A 16,530-nucleotide genomic window follows, 5' to 3' on the forward strand; every position below is an offset into this window, starting at 1 on the left:
ACCCAGAGGAATAAATGATTCCAAATCAACAGTGAAGATATCTACAACATGGGAGCGTTTCAGCAGCCGAGCACCGACGTTGCCCATTGCGCAATGACGAGGGACAAGGTAGGAACTTGTACATGTACGTTCACGTTCACTTCAGGATGGTGTCTTCATTTGCTGTCATGACAAAAGTAAAAAAAAAAAAAAAAAAAAATACGATAAGATTAGAATATTTAAGTAACAGTCCTGCTTCATTGAATACGTTTGTGGTTTCACATTATTTCAGCATGCCAAAAAAACATCGTTGAACATATTCGGTTACCTGCTGCAAGCTCCTTGGCAATGCGCTCCTGCTCCTCACGGATCTTCTTCTCTTCCTCCGCAATCCTCCTCTCCTCAGCGCCAATCGGCTTCAAGTAATCTGAACAGAGAGAAGAGGTGTGCATTCAAAACATTTACAACGTTTTACACTCAATGGAATTCGCGGTGAAGTAAATATGCTTTTAGGGGACAACTTACCATATCTCTTCTTGCCATAAATGATGCCAACGAGCAAAGCTGAATACCTGGCAGTCTGGAATACAAACACAAACACACTGGCAAGTCATCAGGTCATTCTCTCACTTTATTCAGAAAGTATCAGCAAAGGCGTCCACCACAACCGCACTGTGTATTTAATTGAGTTTAATGAGATAGGGAGTCCTCGACATACGAGGTTTCGAGATAAACGACGGCAATTATCGAGCAGCGTTGTTTTACATTTACGCCCTACAAGTGCGTTCAATAGATACATTTAACCGTATTTACAGCTGTACTTCTGCGTTAACGTTTGTTGATGATACGTACGACGCGTTCGCATAACCCACTAAAATTCCGGTTACGTCCCCAACGTAACCCCGCCGTAAAACGAGGACGGACGCCCGTGACAGATCTAGAACGCGTGCTGCTAAATCTAAACAGAGATACGATACAATTTATTTGACAACGAACGTTAAAATTGTATAGTAGAAAATATTACGGGAGCAAACAAACCTTAATCAGTGGAGACACAGCAACAGGGGGAGCCATGGTTTAGCGGCAGGCTAGCAGCTAGCATCGGTAAGGTCACTTTATCGCCGCAAAGGATTGTGGGAGAGGGAGGTGACTTCTTCAATGAGCGAGGGTGGGCGGTGTCGTGTCGTTGTTAAGAGTGCTGCCACCTTCTGGACGATCACAATATAGTTTACTGTTATTCCGTCGTCAAGCTTGTCCAATATCACAACAAATTCATTGAAATGTCGTTATTAATCTATTCCAGCCACAAAACTCTTAGCTTTTAAATTAATGTGTTTTTAATAAAGAAAAAAATATCACTGTATTGTATAAGAACATCTAAAGAGAATGAAATCAACTGGTTTTATAAAGTGTAATTACTATACGTTTTGGAGGCAAGGCATAGTGAATGACATCAGAAGATGGAATCTGAATGACAGGTTAGTCTGCGCGTGTGTGTTTTTTGTAGAAGTTGAAGCCAACAGCAGCTAAAGAGAGAATAAATGCAAGTGTTTCCATGTTCTTTTTATGCTTACGTGGATTTTTTTTTCTGGACACTCCGACTTGGTCTGGACATGAGTTCCTATAGACAAACTTCAACCGATAATTTAAAGTAGCTTATTGTCAGCTGCAAAAAAATCAACCGTATGTTTGTATCCATTTTCATTTTCTGTGGATGGGATTGCCATGTGTCCAAATATTCTTGATTTTGTTCTGTAATGTAGAGTACATACTAATACTAATAATATTTCATAAGTAGTGCTGTGTTTGACAAAATGCAACAATACAAAAAAAAATATTGATATTTATGCCAATAAGTACATTTTATGGAAGTGCGTATTTGGTAAATACTAAATGAAGCATTTAAGCCTTACTGCACATTGCGTAACCATTGGAGGTACACAGGTTCATTACTCTGCATCATCTTTCTAGAAGAAAGATTAAAAAAATAAAATTTAGGATTTTAGGCTGCAAATGAAAACAACAACGTCAGTTCAAGGACTAAATGTTCTGAAAATTCAGTTGGGACGATGACAACATGAAGATTCAAACTATGCTTGTTGCATAGGAATGGAAGTAACAAAAAAAAATCTATGCTGAGAGAAAAAGAAGATCCAATCCATTTTTTTCTTTACTGCACACGTGGGAATAGCATGCATTTGCATTTGAGCCGTGTTTGAGTCATGTTTTTGTTTCACAAGTAATGATAGATTTTGCTGTCACTAACAACTTTTTTCTTTAAAAAAAAAAAACAAGGCTATTCATTCAAAAAAACGTTTCTGCGTTCAAAAGCAAATGCTGACGAGCTCAGTCAGATTTTTAATCTTCACCGAACTGTATTAATTTGTGCTGCCAAGAGGTTTTTATTATCTGCATCAGGCCTCGATTCAAGTTTATTAAAGCAATAAAGTCAAGAATCTGTTGAGTGCAAAAGAAATTGTGTCACTGCCACTCTAACAAATGTCTTAATTTCTTTAACTGGCATGGTGGTGGTCGTTTCCGAAGCAGTCGTTCAGCTTCTGCACGGTCCTCTGGACGAGTCTCACTTTCCCTCGATTCTTGAGCGAGGCCGTGTACTGATTGGATTTGAGTTTGGAGTAGTAGTCTGAGAACTTGTTGAAGAGGATGGATATGGGCAAACCGTTGAGGATGATTCCGAAAGCGATGCAGATGAACGCAAAGAGGCGGCCCAGGATGGTCTCCGGGTAAACGTCGCCGTAGCCCACCGTGGAGATGCTGACCTGCGGGTTTTCAGGGGCACATTAGGAGGAACAGAACAATAATTCAGCTCATTCTTGTTGTTTGTCTTTGTTACACTTTTGCCAACATGTTTGTAAGGCAAGTTGTAAAATGTTTAGGGTTCACACCTTAATCATGGAAAAATGTTATATTAATTAATGGAACATTAAGCCTTAATATTTTATTTCAAAGCTGTTCAAATATGAAACAGATTACAACATGTTTGTTAAATGCAGTGGCTCACAGTTAGGAAGTTTCAGATAAATAAATAATACACTTTAATACAAATCTTACAGTGTACAGTCGTACAAGTTTACTGATTAGTATTTTCTAAATTTAGTAGGGGTGTTAAAAAAATCGATTCGGCGATATATCGCGATACTACATCGCGCGATTCTCGAATCGATTCAATAATCGGCAGAATCGAATTTTTTTATTTATTTTTTTTTTTTATTTTTTTTATTTTTTTATTTTTTTTTTTAGGATTCACACCTTGAGCATGGAAGAATGTTATATGAACGGAACATTAAGCCTTAATATTTTATTTTAATGCTGTTCAAACATGAAACATTACAACCTCTATAAGACTGAAATTTCAGATAAATAAATAATACATTTCCATATAAATCTTACACTCTACAAGCTTACTGATTAGTATTTTCTAAATTTGAATGAAAAAAAATCGCAACAATCGACTTATAAATTCGTATCGGGATTAATCGGTATCGAATCGAATCGTGACCTGTGAATCGTGATACGAATCGAATCGTCAGGTACTAGGCAATTCACACCCCTAAAATTTAGTTAAAAAAAAAATTAAAAAAAAATCGCAACAATCGACTTATGAATTCGTATGGGGATTAATCGGTATTGAATGGAATCGTGACTTATGAATCGTGATACGAATCGAATCGTCAGGTGCTAGGCAATTCACACCCCTCGTATTTACAAACGTTACGGGATTAATAACCTATAATGCCAAATGTATCATATTAAATACAAAACATTTTGATCCCTCTCTTTCATGAGTATAATATTTTTTCCCCCCATTAAAACCCTGACGTATATGATCTGACACATGCATTGCATGGATAATCCATGAGAGGGCAGTATCACCCAGCTGATGGCTTTTCCAGCGACCTTGCAACATCTCCCTAAATGAGAAACTTGGGGTGTGTTTTAACGTAGCCTACTTAGTGTGTAATCATTGCCACCATCATGATTTACATCTGGGTCGATTGCTTGAAGCCTGATGAGGGAGAGTAGCTAATGACTGCATGAACAGATGATGAAGATCTGTCAAGTGACAAAGACAGAACTTGGGAGAATTGTGAGCCACAAAACAGAGGGAGTCGTAGTACATGTTGAATGAGGTGATTAAATCCCATCCGATTTTGAAACCTCATGTTGGTAGAAAAAGGGGATGAATGACCCATTTTGTGACCCTAAGATTCCAGTGACTTTTCACTTTCTGAAGACATTCTTACCGATGCCCACCACCACGCGTGAGGAATGCTGGTGAAGTTGGTTTGAGGCATGTCATGTTCCACCGTGTAAACCATGGCGGAGAAGCTGAAGATCCCCATGGCGATGAAGAGGAACAGGCAGCCCACCTGTTGGTAGCACTGGCGCAGCGTGAAGCCGAACGCCCGCAGGCCCGTGGAGTGTCGGGCCAGCTTCAGGATGCGAAAGATCCGCATCAGTCTCATGATACGCAAGACTTGGCCCAGCTTGCCCACCTGCCCCACCGCCTGCATGTCGGCCTCGTGCTTCGTGTAGTTCTCCTTGTTGTCAAAGAACTCCAGAACGGCCTGCAGGTACTGAGGCAGGATGGCGATCAGGTCCACGGTGTTGAGCACGCTCCGGCCGAAGGCTTTGAGGTCGGGGGTGGAGACCAGCCGGAGCAGGTACTCCATGGTGAAGAAGGCGATGCACATCGACTCGACGTACTCCCAGTACGTCTTCCCGCTGAGCTGGCCCATGTGAGCCCTGTACTGCATCTCCTCCACTGTGTTCAGCGTCATGGCCACCAGGGAGATCAGCACGAACAGACTGGAGGTCACCGCCATCAGTTTGGCCTCGACCGAAGAAAACGGCTTCTCCATCAAGTTCCAAACGGCTCGCCGCCTGTGGCCCATGAACATATCGTGAAAGAGCGCCTGGTTCTCCTCGATCTCCACCTCGGCTTCCAGCTCTCTCTGGATCTTCAGCTGCTCGTTCAGCTCGTCCTGCCGTTCCTCGAAGGAGATGCGGCAGCAGCGGTGGGTGTTCTTGATCCTCACCCCCCAGTAGTTGATCTCCTCCAGGAAGTTGCGGGGGCACAGCTCGTCCTTGATCCACAGTACACCCGTCCGGTAGAAATTGAAGATGCTGTGGAAGATGTCGGGGTCCCTGTCGAAGAAGAACTCGTTGCTGGTCACGTTGTAGTCGTCACACAGGTCCAGTTTCATGTTGTGGTCGGTGTAAGTGGCCAGTCGTCCAATCCTGGTCTTGGGATACTTCGCCGCCATCTTGTAGGCGATTTGGAAGGGCTTCCCGCCGACATTGATGTTGATCATGTAATTCTTGGACGGGGAAATCTGTTTGGAGGATCCATGCTGGCCGTCGTCGCCTTCGTCTTCATATTCGGCGTAGATGTCGTAGATGTCCTTGCTCAGGTCTTGCATGGAGTTCCATGTCCTCACACAGCTCTCCTTTGCGGACGGGTAAACTATCTCCGAAGATCGCCGGTTAACGTCAGGACCCGTGACTTTGTAGTTGGGGAAAAGACTTTGTCTCCTGTTAAAGAAGCGGAACATCTTGCCAGTGCTCCCCATGTCAGTGCGCAAACTGGAAGGAAGGCAGAGCTGCCTGCCTGCCAGCGTTACTTCCGTCTAATACGCTTTTACATCAGCAGAAGACATGAGCAGGATGCCTCATGGCCCCATTAATGTTGCTGACTGAGAGGATCCATGTGCTTACCAGACATTTAAATACCATTATCCCCTGCTGATCTCCACAGTGGAGATAATGTGGACAAGGGTGGCAAATGACCCTCACCCATGCCCATTTTTACATCAACTATCATTGACACTGATTGATTGTGTTCACTGTTAAGATCGGCGCTTTAAAGACAACGATGTTCCTTATGAAGACAAATAATGTCATGAGTGTGTTATACAGTACTGTTATCTTTTTGTAGCACTCTCAAATTACACAAAGAAATTACTAGGGGTGTGAATTGCCTCGTACCTGACGATTCGATTCGTATCACGATTCACAGGTCACGATTCGATTCGATGCCGATTAATCCCGATACGAATTTATAAGTCGATTGTTGCGATTTTTTTTCATTCAAATTTAGAAAATACTAATCAGTAAGCTTGTAGAGTGTAAGATTTATATGAAAATGTATTCTTTATTTATCTGAAATTTCAGTCTTATAGAGGTTGTAATCTGTTTCATGTTTGAACAGCATTAAAATAAAATATTAAGGCTTAATGTTCCGTTCATATAACATTCTTCCATGCTCAAGGTGTGAATCCTAACTCGAAGTCAGACGTTTTGTTGAATATTTTTCCATTAAAAATGGAAGTTTAAAAATCGATTCACACAACAACAAAAAAAAAGGCAATGATGATAAGACGTTGAATCGGTAAGACTACCGAATGAACAATTCTAAGCTCTTAAAAAAAAAAAAAAAACACGTTTTTTTTTAATTGAATCGATTCGAGAATCGCGCAATGTAGTATCGCGATATATCGCCGAATCGATTTTTTTTTTTTTTAACACCCCTAAATTACTGTGCAAATGTTTTTATTGTGAGATTACAAACATATTGAGGATCTCAAGAATTATGAATCATTCATAGTCAATCGCTCGGTGGTTACATAGCAATTCTCTAGATTCAGTTTGGGAGGTTTCCGCTTCTTTTGAGGCAGCAGATGCAAACAAGAGGATCAAGATATTAAGCTCTGGCCCACATGTACTAACTGGGGGGCGGGACTGGATACTGCATTGTTTAGAGACCTTTAGTCTGATGCAGTATGTATGTAACATTCAACACGTTGTTGAGTGTTCAGCATGTTTAGATTGTTCCCCTCATACTTGCATGGCTTCTTGCTGGGTATCGCAGTTTCCCCCCCCCACATTCCAAAATCATGCATGTGTGTGAGTGTGAATGGTCATTTGTTTATTCAAAAAGTCAAATGGGATTGGTTATAGTTCACTCGTGATCTGGTCTGCTTTCTGTGTGGTGTACACCACAAATATACAATAGAACTTTTTTAATTTCACCTTGAGTGACCATAACCAGTATAATAAAAATAAATAAATTAACAACAAAGTGAGTCTACCTTTTTCAAAGGTGTTTCAAAATCTGGTTGGTATGTTTGCAGCACCTCGCCATAAGCGCCTCTCTTCTTCCCCCATACAGTGAAAACCAAATAAGTTTTTGCACACCTATAAATACTGTACAAATGTAACTTCTAATATTTACATTAAACTGAATGACCATTGTAAAAACAAACATTTATCCTTTTTATTTTGCTCTTGATAGTTCCCCCCTCTTACATTCATTTTGTGTTTAACTTTCTTTATCTATGGGACTTGGCACATTTACTAATTGAATCAAATTCGTATATTATTCTTGTTGGATAATGCAGACTGCGATTGGTTGGCAACCAGTCCAGGGTGTCCCCCGCCTACTGCCCAGAGCCAGCTGAGATAGGCGCCAGCAGCCCCCGCGACCCTTGTGAGGAATAAGCGGTCAAGAAAATGGATGGATGGATAATGCAGAAGAGGGCCGAACCACGGGCGTCAAGTTACATTTCAACACTGGCCAACATATGTGCGATTGTATAAAAATAAAAGCTTGGGCAAAACTGGTATTTTTTTATTTTTTTTTACACTGGCGTTTATTATTTCACTGCATAGGATATGTATTGCCTGCTGTATGTCAATGTTGTCTTGTATTGTGGAGGTGACCACCAGCTGTCAACTACAAAATCAGGAGATGGCCACCTTCAAAGTCATACAATATGTTACTTAACATATATAAATTTGTTCGCAGTGCGTGCTAATTCTACCAAGGAACAATACAAAAAAAAAAGCAGGGTAAAAAAAAAACAAAAAAACAAAAAACAGACGCTCGTAGAAACGTTACAACAAACTCCCCAAGACTTATTTTGAAAACGACAAAACGGAAGCAAGTTTGTGGCACGCTTGATTAGCTGAGAAACCGCTTTTCTAAAGGGAGACCAAGGTTGTTGGTGAGCGGCGAGGGACTTGCAGGCTGGTGGTAGGTTCAAATTCACGAATACTTTATTACTTGCATTGATCCATCCGCATACTTGTCCTCGACTTAATCTGTTTATGAGCGGCTCATCGCGGAGGTTAACGGACACAAAAATGCGGGCGAGCGTAAAAGACCAGCCGGTAAAGTGCACCCTCGAACTGGCGATGTCGAAAGCTAACGCGGCTAACAGTTGCGCGGTTCATCCGCGCAGACGGGACAATTCAAGAATATTGTTCCACTTTGTCCCGCGGCTGCGTTTACGTTTACGTTTGGCGTCCATGAAGTTAACTTGCGTCTATCCGGTGAGCCAACCCAAGCGGTGTCGGATTTGGTGAGCCCGGGTCGGCTTCGAGTTGTGTTTATGGTGGCCCCCAACAAATAAATAAGGACATGCACACTCCGTTGTTGCCTGCATGCAGGATCGTTTCTTCTCTTTGCAGAGAGTGTCATATGACTATGATGCATGCTTGCTCGTCACCTGTGTCCCTTTTGAAGGGGCAGTAAACTCATTAGTTGGTTTATGCCCCCCCCCCAAATGAATAATAAAAGTAACTCGTTATGATTATTTATGAATTGCAGTTTCCTAAAGGCAGAATTTTCACAATTCCCATTGTGCCTTTTTGGATTGGTGCCGTGGGAGTATTCATTATGTAGTAAGTAAAATGTTTATTATTGTAGTCGGAGTTTGCACTTCGCAGTAATGTACTACAGTTTTTTTCGACAGTGTTATTATTGATTATCGAGGATTTTCAAGTCTTTAGAAGAGTTGGTTTACACAAGTCCACCAAGTCAGTAATTACTAAACCAAAGTTGTATTTGCAGAAGTGTTGGCAGTATCTAGCCAGAATATAATCAATATGATTTGTCCAAGTACATAGCTTAAGGTTTCCAAACAACAAGATACAAAAACAATAACTATACTTGGTTACTTGTCCTCGGAAAGGCCCCATCTCTATGCAGAAGGTTGGTGAAGGTCACTGAAGTGATGTAAAATGAGACATCCTGTGGTGGCTTCACCCTTGCACCGCCACCATTCATTTGTGGTCTGGATGCAGAAGAGTGAACATCTCAATTTCGAGAAGCTTTAATATTAAAAAATAAAATAAAAAATCTACCATTCTAAAGATGGCAAATTTCAAAGAGTTATTAATATAACATTATGTTCATTATTGTGGTTGTAGTAGTATGTAAATGTTGGCTTCCTAACAAGGTCAAAGGTTAAGGTACAGTTGCTACACTGCTAACTGCTTCTTGTGTCAGGTTGAAAGCGTGTCGCAGGGTGCCTGGAGCAGACGCGCCGTGTCATTCCCCCTTCTGTCCTCTCGTGTCCCCCCCTCCCCCTCCCCGTGTGTTCCCCCGTGTGTTCGTGACCCCCGCGACCCCACCCGACCCCATCTGACCCCCCCCCCCCCTCGTGTTGTGCCGCCACTCCGACCCGAAGCCGCCCTCTCACCCCATGCTTGGGACAACGCCAGCTCACTGCCAGCCCAATGACTGCCTGGATCGTCCTGCCGGTCAGCCTGTCTGCCTTCTCCATCACGGGAATATGGATAGTGTGAGTGGCGCACGCATGCCTTGAAAGCTTCTCACACGTTGTGACCGGAGGCCTGAAGTGGCCTCGTCTGTTGTGTTTGTCGAAACAACGCAAGACGATGGCCATCTTCAACTTAAAGAGGACATCTTTGGATTGACGTCTCCTTTAACTGCTTTCAGAAACTTCTTTTTTTATAGTACGGTACATGACATGCAGTGTATGGACTCAAGTGTTGAAAACACCCATTATTAACGATCATATCATTATGAATGGTTACTGAGTGTGCCGAGTTAATTGTGCAGCATTTTTAAACCGATACTTCACTTATTTAGCCCATGATAGCAATAAAAAGTTCATATTTTTTCTATAATTTGATACTTTAATTATTTTTCATGTACAATTAGTACCTTTTTTTTTAAAAACACATTTTGAAACTTTATTTACATTGATTCTGAATCGTAGTAAAGGAGAATATATATATTTTTTGGCACACCTCTAATGAGTAACCTCTTCTAATAATGTTCATACGTACTGAGTGAGTGACATGACATTTGACCTTGCACTGTTTACTCTTGCAGGTATGCCATGGCTGTAATGAATCACCATGTTTGTCCTGTGGAGAACTGGTGAGTGATACTTATGTCATTTGACATAAGTAGCCATGTGCTATCATATCTCCATTTTCTCTCCATCAAATTAAACAATTTTTGTTCCCGTATGAACTGTCCTGATTTGGTTGTGTCTCGACTGCAGGTCCTACAATGTGAACTGCACGGAAGAGCCGCCCCGAGTGGGCTTTCCCAAGACCTGTTGCACCATCAAGGACATCCCCCTCATCAGGTGTCCTCTTCTACCTCACTATCTTTTTGTTCAATGGCAAATCTGTTTTCTTTTATTACCATGAACTATGTACAGTATGTGAAGTCCTGTTAACAGCCCTGTTTTGTCTTCATCTTTTTTTCAGTACATGCGGTTCTTTCCCACCTGAAAGCTGCTTATTCAGCCTCATCGGCAACGTCGGAGCCTTCATGGGTAAGATCAATCATCAATGAGATGAACCAAACGCAAAACATCGTGATGAAGCAGCGCTAGAACTCATCTGACCTGAAAATGAATTTTCATATTCATATTACAGGCAGGAAATCACGGATCTAAAATTATTCTTTATTTACAAATTTAATAATGCTAATATTAACAAGATGTTGATTATTGTGGTTGCCTGCCGTGTATAGTGGCGTAAAAGTGTATTGCATCATGCCCAAAGCTGTTCTGAATATATTTGACTCTCAATTGAGGTAACCAGAAAGTATTTATAGCGCTTCACTTTTTCCACATTTCATCCTTATTCCAAAATGGCCTCAATTCATTTCCCCACAAAATTCTACATAAAACAAACACCCATTATATGAATTAAGAATTACAGTTAGTAATCTTTTGAGACCCTTCTTTCAGTTCCTGCCAAGCTAAAAACGTGCTTGCTATCTAAAAGAGGCACAAGATTGGGATCAATCGAGCAGTGCGTTGTCATTATCATATCAAAATGTATGCACGTGCGTGTGTGCGTGTGTGCGTGGTGCCCATGTCAGCGTCTAGAAGCTGCAGAGGGGCTTGAAATAGCCTGAGTTCTCGAAATCAATAATGAATGCGGTTTCCTTCCCCCTGCCCTCGCTCCTTCATGCACCCTCCATGGCCTTCCTCCATTACTCCACTTTCTACGGTCATGCAGGAACACCATTTTTTTTTTTTTTTTCCCCCTTACCGGGAAGGGGGAGATAACGTTCTCTACCCCCCCCCCCCCCCCCCCCCCCCGAGATTCACGAAAGTCCAGCTTAATGCTAACATTAAATGCAAAGCGCCATCAACAGGCTAGCAGAAATTAGCATCGATGCTGTCAGTCAGCTGATTGCCAACGCAAGCTATTCTTCTTTTAAAGTGACGTTTTTGAGACAATGTTTTGGGGTATTCCAAACCACCGCTTCTGACAGCGTTATAATGAAACACGTGGGAACATTATCGCCGCTCCGGAAAAGAGAACGGAACATGATTTCATTACTCTTATTCCACATAATTTGAGTCAATATCTAAATACAACAAAATGCATCTTGGAGCAGATTTCCTTGATTGTATTGCGTAATACTCTACAACAAAATGTTTGTTGGGTGGCGTGTGTGCTGTTAGATTTCATATCAATATGCGTTTTTTTTGTCGGCAGTGGTGATGGTGTGCCTTCTGCGCTACGCCCAAGTGATAGAACACAGCCCCGGATGTTGGGTCAACACCAGCGCTCTGGTGTCGGGCTGCACCAACGCACTGGGTCTGGTCATGGTGGGCAACTTCCAGGTAAGCTCACCCCTTCCTCGCCTTGAGCGCCACATCTTGGACATCCTTGTGTGTGCGTGTGGCAGGTTGTCAACGCCAAATCTCTTCACTACGTGGGCGCCGGCGTGGCCTTTCCAGCGGGGCTGCTGTTCGTTTGCTTGCAGTGCGTGCTCACCTATCGGGTGGCCGTCACCGCCCTCGACTACTGGATGGCGCACTTCCGCGTGGCTCTGGCACTCGCAGCCATGGTCTCCCTCGTGCTCAGTATCCCTTTTCTTTGAACGGGCCGCCCGGTGGCACTCATTTTGTTTGCGTATTTAGGGGTGTGCCAAAAAATCGATTCATAAAAGAGTCGAGATTCTCATTTATTAATCAAATCGATATTTAGCTCTGACTGCCAAAAACGTTTAATCCCGATGAATAAAATCACAATGTATGCCGCCATAAACGTTAAATGACGTCAACTACGTTATTTATTTATTTTTAAATCAATGGGCAGTGCAACATCTAAGTGCAGCACTGCCTGGTCAATGGGTTGTGGAATCAAAAACACTAACCATGGCCACCAGATGGCAGCATTGTATCTCTTCAATGGGCTGCCCGTGTATCAAATTACAATGAAAGCTGACGAAATAGAACGTTTTCAAGGATGACATGAATGATAACGTGTGGCAGTAAAAGAGTTAATATCCAAAAATCGATTCTATTTAATCTAATCTAATCGTGATACGGATCAAATCGTCAGGTACAAAGCAATTCACACCCCTAGTCTCATCCTAAGCAGTTTGTCATTAGGACAAGAAAACATCTTTTCCCCCATGTCACGTTAGGGGCTAAGTAGGAATCAACATTGGCTTTAAAAAAAAATTTTTTTAAATCATTCGGGCGCTAATGTTTATATAATTTATGAATAGACAAAAGGTGATGACATGACTATGTTTGGCAATAATGATAACTGCAGATAGACATCATCTACGGTACTTGTTACTCACTCAAGATGTCTCGGGTCACTCATTCTTTTTGACGCTACGCGGCTCCCGTCGCCTCGTTGCCCCTTAACCTCTTCCCGCCCAGGCGGCATCTTCTTCTGGCACGAGAGCTTCACGCTCCAGCACGCCGCGGCCATCTGCGAGTGGGTCTTCACCGTGGACATCCTGGTCTTCTACGGCACCTTCACCTACGAGTTTGGCACGGTCACCGTCGAGACCATGATGGCTGGCCTGCAGCAGTGTCTCCGACACGGCTCGGGGGTCATCTTGGGCCCCGTGGCCCGGGACTCCACGCTGAGCGGGGCCACGAAGGGCCTCAAGTCCCCCGGGGGGAGCAGCACGTCCACGCATCTCAACTGCACCCCCGAGAGCATAGCCATGTTGTAGCTGTGCGCGGACGAGCTCCGTTTGGACACCTGCAACATGGAACCGTGACTTGAGGTAGCATGCCAAGAGAGAGACTCGTTCGACAGCAAATTCAACCAACACCCTTCTGTAACCCTGTAATATCTTAGCCACAATTGCAGTGTTACAAGAATTTAAGGAAGTCGTACAAAAAGTGTAGCGCTATACACGTCACCCTGACCCACAAGCGGCCCAGCTAACGAATCGAACCGGGACCTTCTGAATCGAGTCGATTTTAGAAATCTGAATCGATACTCAGCCCTAGTAAATAATATTTTTGACTCAACTTCCCCTTTAATTCATTCACACACTCCCATCCCCCCAAAATAGTCCTTTCACTCCCTAATTAACTCATTTGCTCCCAATAACGTATAAATACGGGTTTTTTTACGTTCTAAGTGTCCCAAAGACATATTTGTTTTTTGTTTTTTATGCTAGAGCATACAGAAGGCTTTGATGCAGCCTCTCAACTGCAAAGAACGGTTGCAGAAATGGTAGTTATTACACAAACGGCCAGCGGGTGGCAGCAGAGCAAAGGAGATCAACCAGGGCCATCTAGAAAAAAAAGCTCAATTACTTACAATTTTGAATAGATTTGTGAAAACTGATGAAACTTAGCTCTCTTCGAATGCTAATTGCTGCAAAACGGAAACAGATAGAAACATACTTTTTTTTTTTTTTCCTGATGAAAGAAGAGACTTTAATCTTTCTTTTGCTTTTATAGCAATTGAACACAATATTCTGTGGGCCTTGCAAAATCAGTCAAAATCCAGTAAAACAGCCGGGAGCAAACGGGACCATTTGTGTGAAAATGGCTGGGAGTGAATGACTTAAGTGCATAACGTTTTGTATGACATCTCACTAAATTCGTCTGCAAAAAGGGTTTTGTAGTGATACTCTAGGAATGATGTTTTTACTTTTATTTGGCTTAGTCTGTAACCCACCACCCAAAAACATGCGTGCATCTGTTTAGCCCGTATCTCACTGAGCGGCGCAGGCTTGAGAGGGTGCGCGCACGTAGCGAGTGTTGCTTGTTTGGTAGGCTTCCTTCAAGGTAAATCAAGTTTATTTTTATAGCCCTTAATCATAAAATAGCCTCAAAGGGCTTCACATGCCCACAGTTGACAAATGTTAACATTCCCGATCGAGCCAAATGAAGGCAAAAAAAAACCAAAACATCAGTGGAAAAATAAGGGACCACAAATGTGGTAATCCACCTCCCGTTTTTGTAAAACACTGAAGACGAGCGAAAAAGCAACATTTGCTACCTGTGCGCACCCTTGCAAGCCTGCGCCGCTCAGTGAAGATATGAGCTTACGTAGAATGAAGTCACTTTTTTTCAAAGTTGGTGGAAAGAGAAATCTTTTTAGGTAGAATTGGGCAACATTCCACAGGTGTTTGGAAGTGTACCTGGAAGGTGCTCCCACCCATAGGTGGGCAACTGGGCTACCTTCATGGAGGAGTTTTTTTTTTTTGTTTTTGTTTTTTTAAATCTTTTTAAACATTATTTTGTTTTGTTGGCTGCTGTGGCCTTGTATGTCATCTGAATGCTTTCAATCCGAAGAATGACCTCTTTGGAGTATTCCTGTCCAGATGTGAATCAAATCGGACTGTTTCAACAAGTAACATACCAAGAAAAGTCAAAAATGTTCTAGATTGCTATACACATCCACATGCTAATACAGTTTCACATTGGATATTTACTGTAAAGTTGCTTTCATTTCTACTATACTATGTATTGATAGAACCACTTGAATGCGGGAGTTGTCATCTTGAAGTGCCTCCATCTTGTTATGGAGGGAAAAGCATTCAGCAAGTTGGCTGACTTAACCTTTTGACCTCAAAATTTGCCAGTCAAGACCGGGAAGGACTACAAGTCGTGCATGATTGCCACATCAAGTACTTGGCCTCTTTCATGTGCCCGTCTAAAATTGATTCACAGTTCAATTTTTATGTTTTGTCCTCTTCTGTTCCAGTCCTTTCTCTTGACAAATAGCTGTTAATTATACCGTTGATTTCTTTGATTTTGCCAAGCAACAAACTTACCGCACCGTGTCCGTGTCGGCCAGTGCTTCTCAATTATTTTCTGTCATGCCCCCCCCCCCCACGAGGAAGAAGAAAGCATCTCAACCCCCTCCGCAATACATTCGTCATATTTCCTCGTCTTAGTTTTCGAGCGACTTTCATTTGTCTCTTTATCTCCGTCTCTCTCCGCCTGTCTTCTCATCTCTGTTAAATATTTTTTAATTGTGTCACTTGAGGATCTGCTACACTACGTACCTACACTTCATACTAATACTCTATGCTGTGTGCAAAGCGCGCATGAGAGCGCCACTGCCCCCTAATGTAGTGGAGGTGCAATTGCACTTTATTCTAAGACAGTTGAAAAAAAAAAAATCAAAATAAAGAAGCATGTTCCCCGAGGTCAAACTCGCCCCCCTTGACGAAGGGGGGGGGGGCACCATTTGAGAAGCACTGGTGTAGGCCAACGAAATGACCCTTGAAATGTGTAACGACCAGTACGCACATCTGTTGTGAGTTGCCATCTGAAATGGACTACTTTTGTTAGTTTGATTCGACCATTGTGTACATGAGTGACAATATTCTGTTCAAAGCCGCCTGTTGTCCATGTCATTAGTTTTAAGTTTTCATTTAGTTTTGTTGTTTTCATGAAGTGTACATTTTTTGATTGTTTGTCCGTAAACAGACTTCGCCTTATCCCTCATATGTGCCAGGGAAACGCATTTCTTTTGTCTGAGTATTTGTGTTGAGCCTTAGCCATGTTCACCATTTTGAAACCAAAGTCACAGAGTGACATCTACAGGCAGCTTGTATGAGCCATCACAGCAGCGTTGGATTTATTATTCTGTATCAGCATCAGTACAATATGCCACATTCAACACTGGATTTTAATCTTTTGTTTTCTTTTTTTGTAGAAAATGTGCAAAACAAGTCCCTATTTATGTATGTATTTATTGACATGGCTTGAACTCCCCTGAGATTGTCTGGCAACCAGTTCTGGGTGTAACCCCGAGTCAGCGCCAGCTCAGCTGTAACCCAAGTGACAATAAGCCGCATACAAAATGGTGGCTGGCGTGAACTCTTTATCACACACTATTAAAAGTTGAATCATCTCTTCTCTCTTCAATTGAGATCATCAGACATGCTTTTGTTTTCTTTACATTCTCCAAATGTATGCTTTGTTTATCATTTAGATATTTTAATTTGACAGAGATTTATATTCAAATATG

General features: G+C 42.2%; 2 protein-coding genes across 3 annotated transcripts; one reads left to right on the forward strand and one right to left on the reverse strand.

Annotated features, from left to right (window-relative positions):
- Positions 1–1,819: 1,819 nt before the first annotated feature.
- On the reverse strand, positions 1,820–5,699 carry LOC144018884 (potassium voltage-gated channel subfamily V member 2-like). Its single transcript, XM_077521512.1, has 2 exons — positions 4,245–5,699; positions 1,820–2,759 (listed from the first exon to the last, which is right to left on the reverse strand). Exons 1-2 carry the CDS (start codon positions 5,571–5,573, stop codon positions 2,493–2,495), a joined length of 1,596 nt encoding a protein of 531 aa, XP_077377638.1. The 5' UTR covers positions 5,574–5,699; the 3' UTR covers positions 1,820–2,492.
- Positions 5,700–7,970: 2,271 nt separating this feature from the next.
- Positions 7,971–16,427, forward strand: LOC144018885 (transmembrane protein 150A-like). Of its 2 annotated transcripts, none has more exons than XM_077521513.1 (8): positions 7,971–8,035; positions 9,293–9,587; positions 10,145–10,192; positions 10,320–10,406; positions 10,531–10,598; positions 11,779–11,906; positions 11,972–12,149; positions 12,960–16,427. In XM_077521513.1, the coding sequence occupies exons 2-8, from the start codon at positions 9,523–9,525 to the stop codon at positions 13,259–13,261; spliced, it is 876 nt and encodes a 291-aa protein (XP_077377639.1). In that variant the 5' UTR covers positions 7,971–8,035; positions 9,293–9,522; the 3' UTR covers positions 13,262–16,427. The 2 variants fall into 2 exon arrangements, with proteins under 2 accessions (XP_077377639.1, XP_077377640.1); XM_077521514.1 differs by having other exon boundaries at positions 8,012–8,685.
- Positions 16,428–16,530: the final 103 nt, after the last annotated feature.

This window comes from Festucalex cinctus, chromosome 5 (genome assembly GCF_051991245.1).
Source record: "Festucalex cinctus isolate MCC-2025b chromosome 5, RoL_Fcin_1.0, whole genome shotgun sequence".
Lineage (NCBI taxonomy): Eukaryota > Metazoa > Chordata > Actinopteri > Syngnathiformes > Syngnathidae > Festucalex > Festucalex cinctus.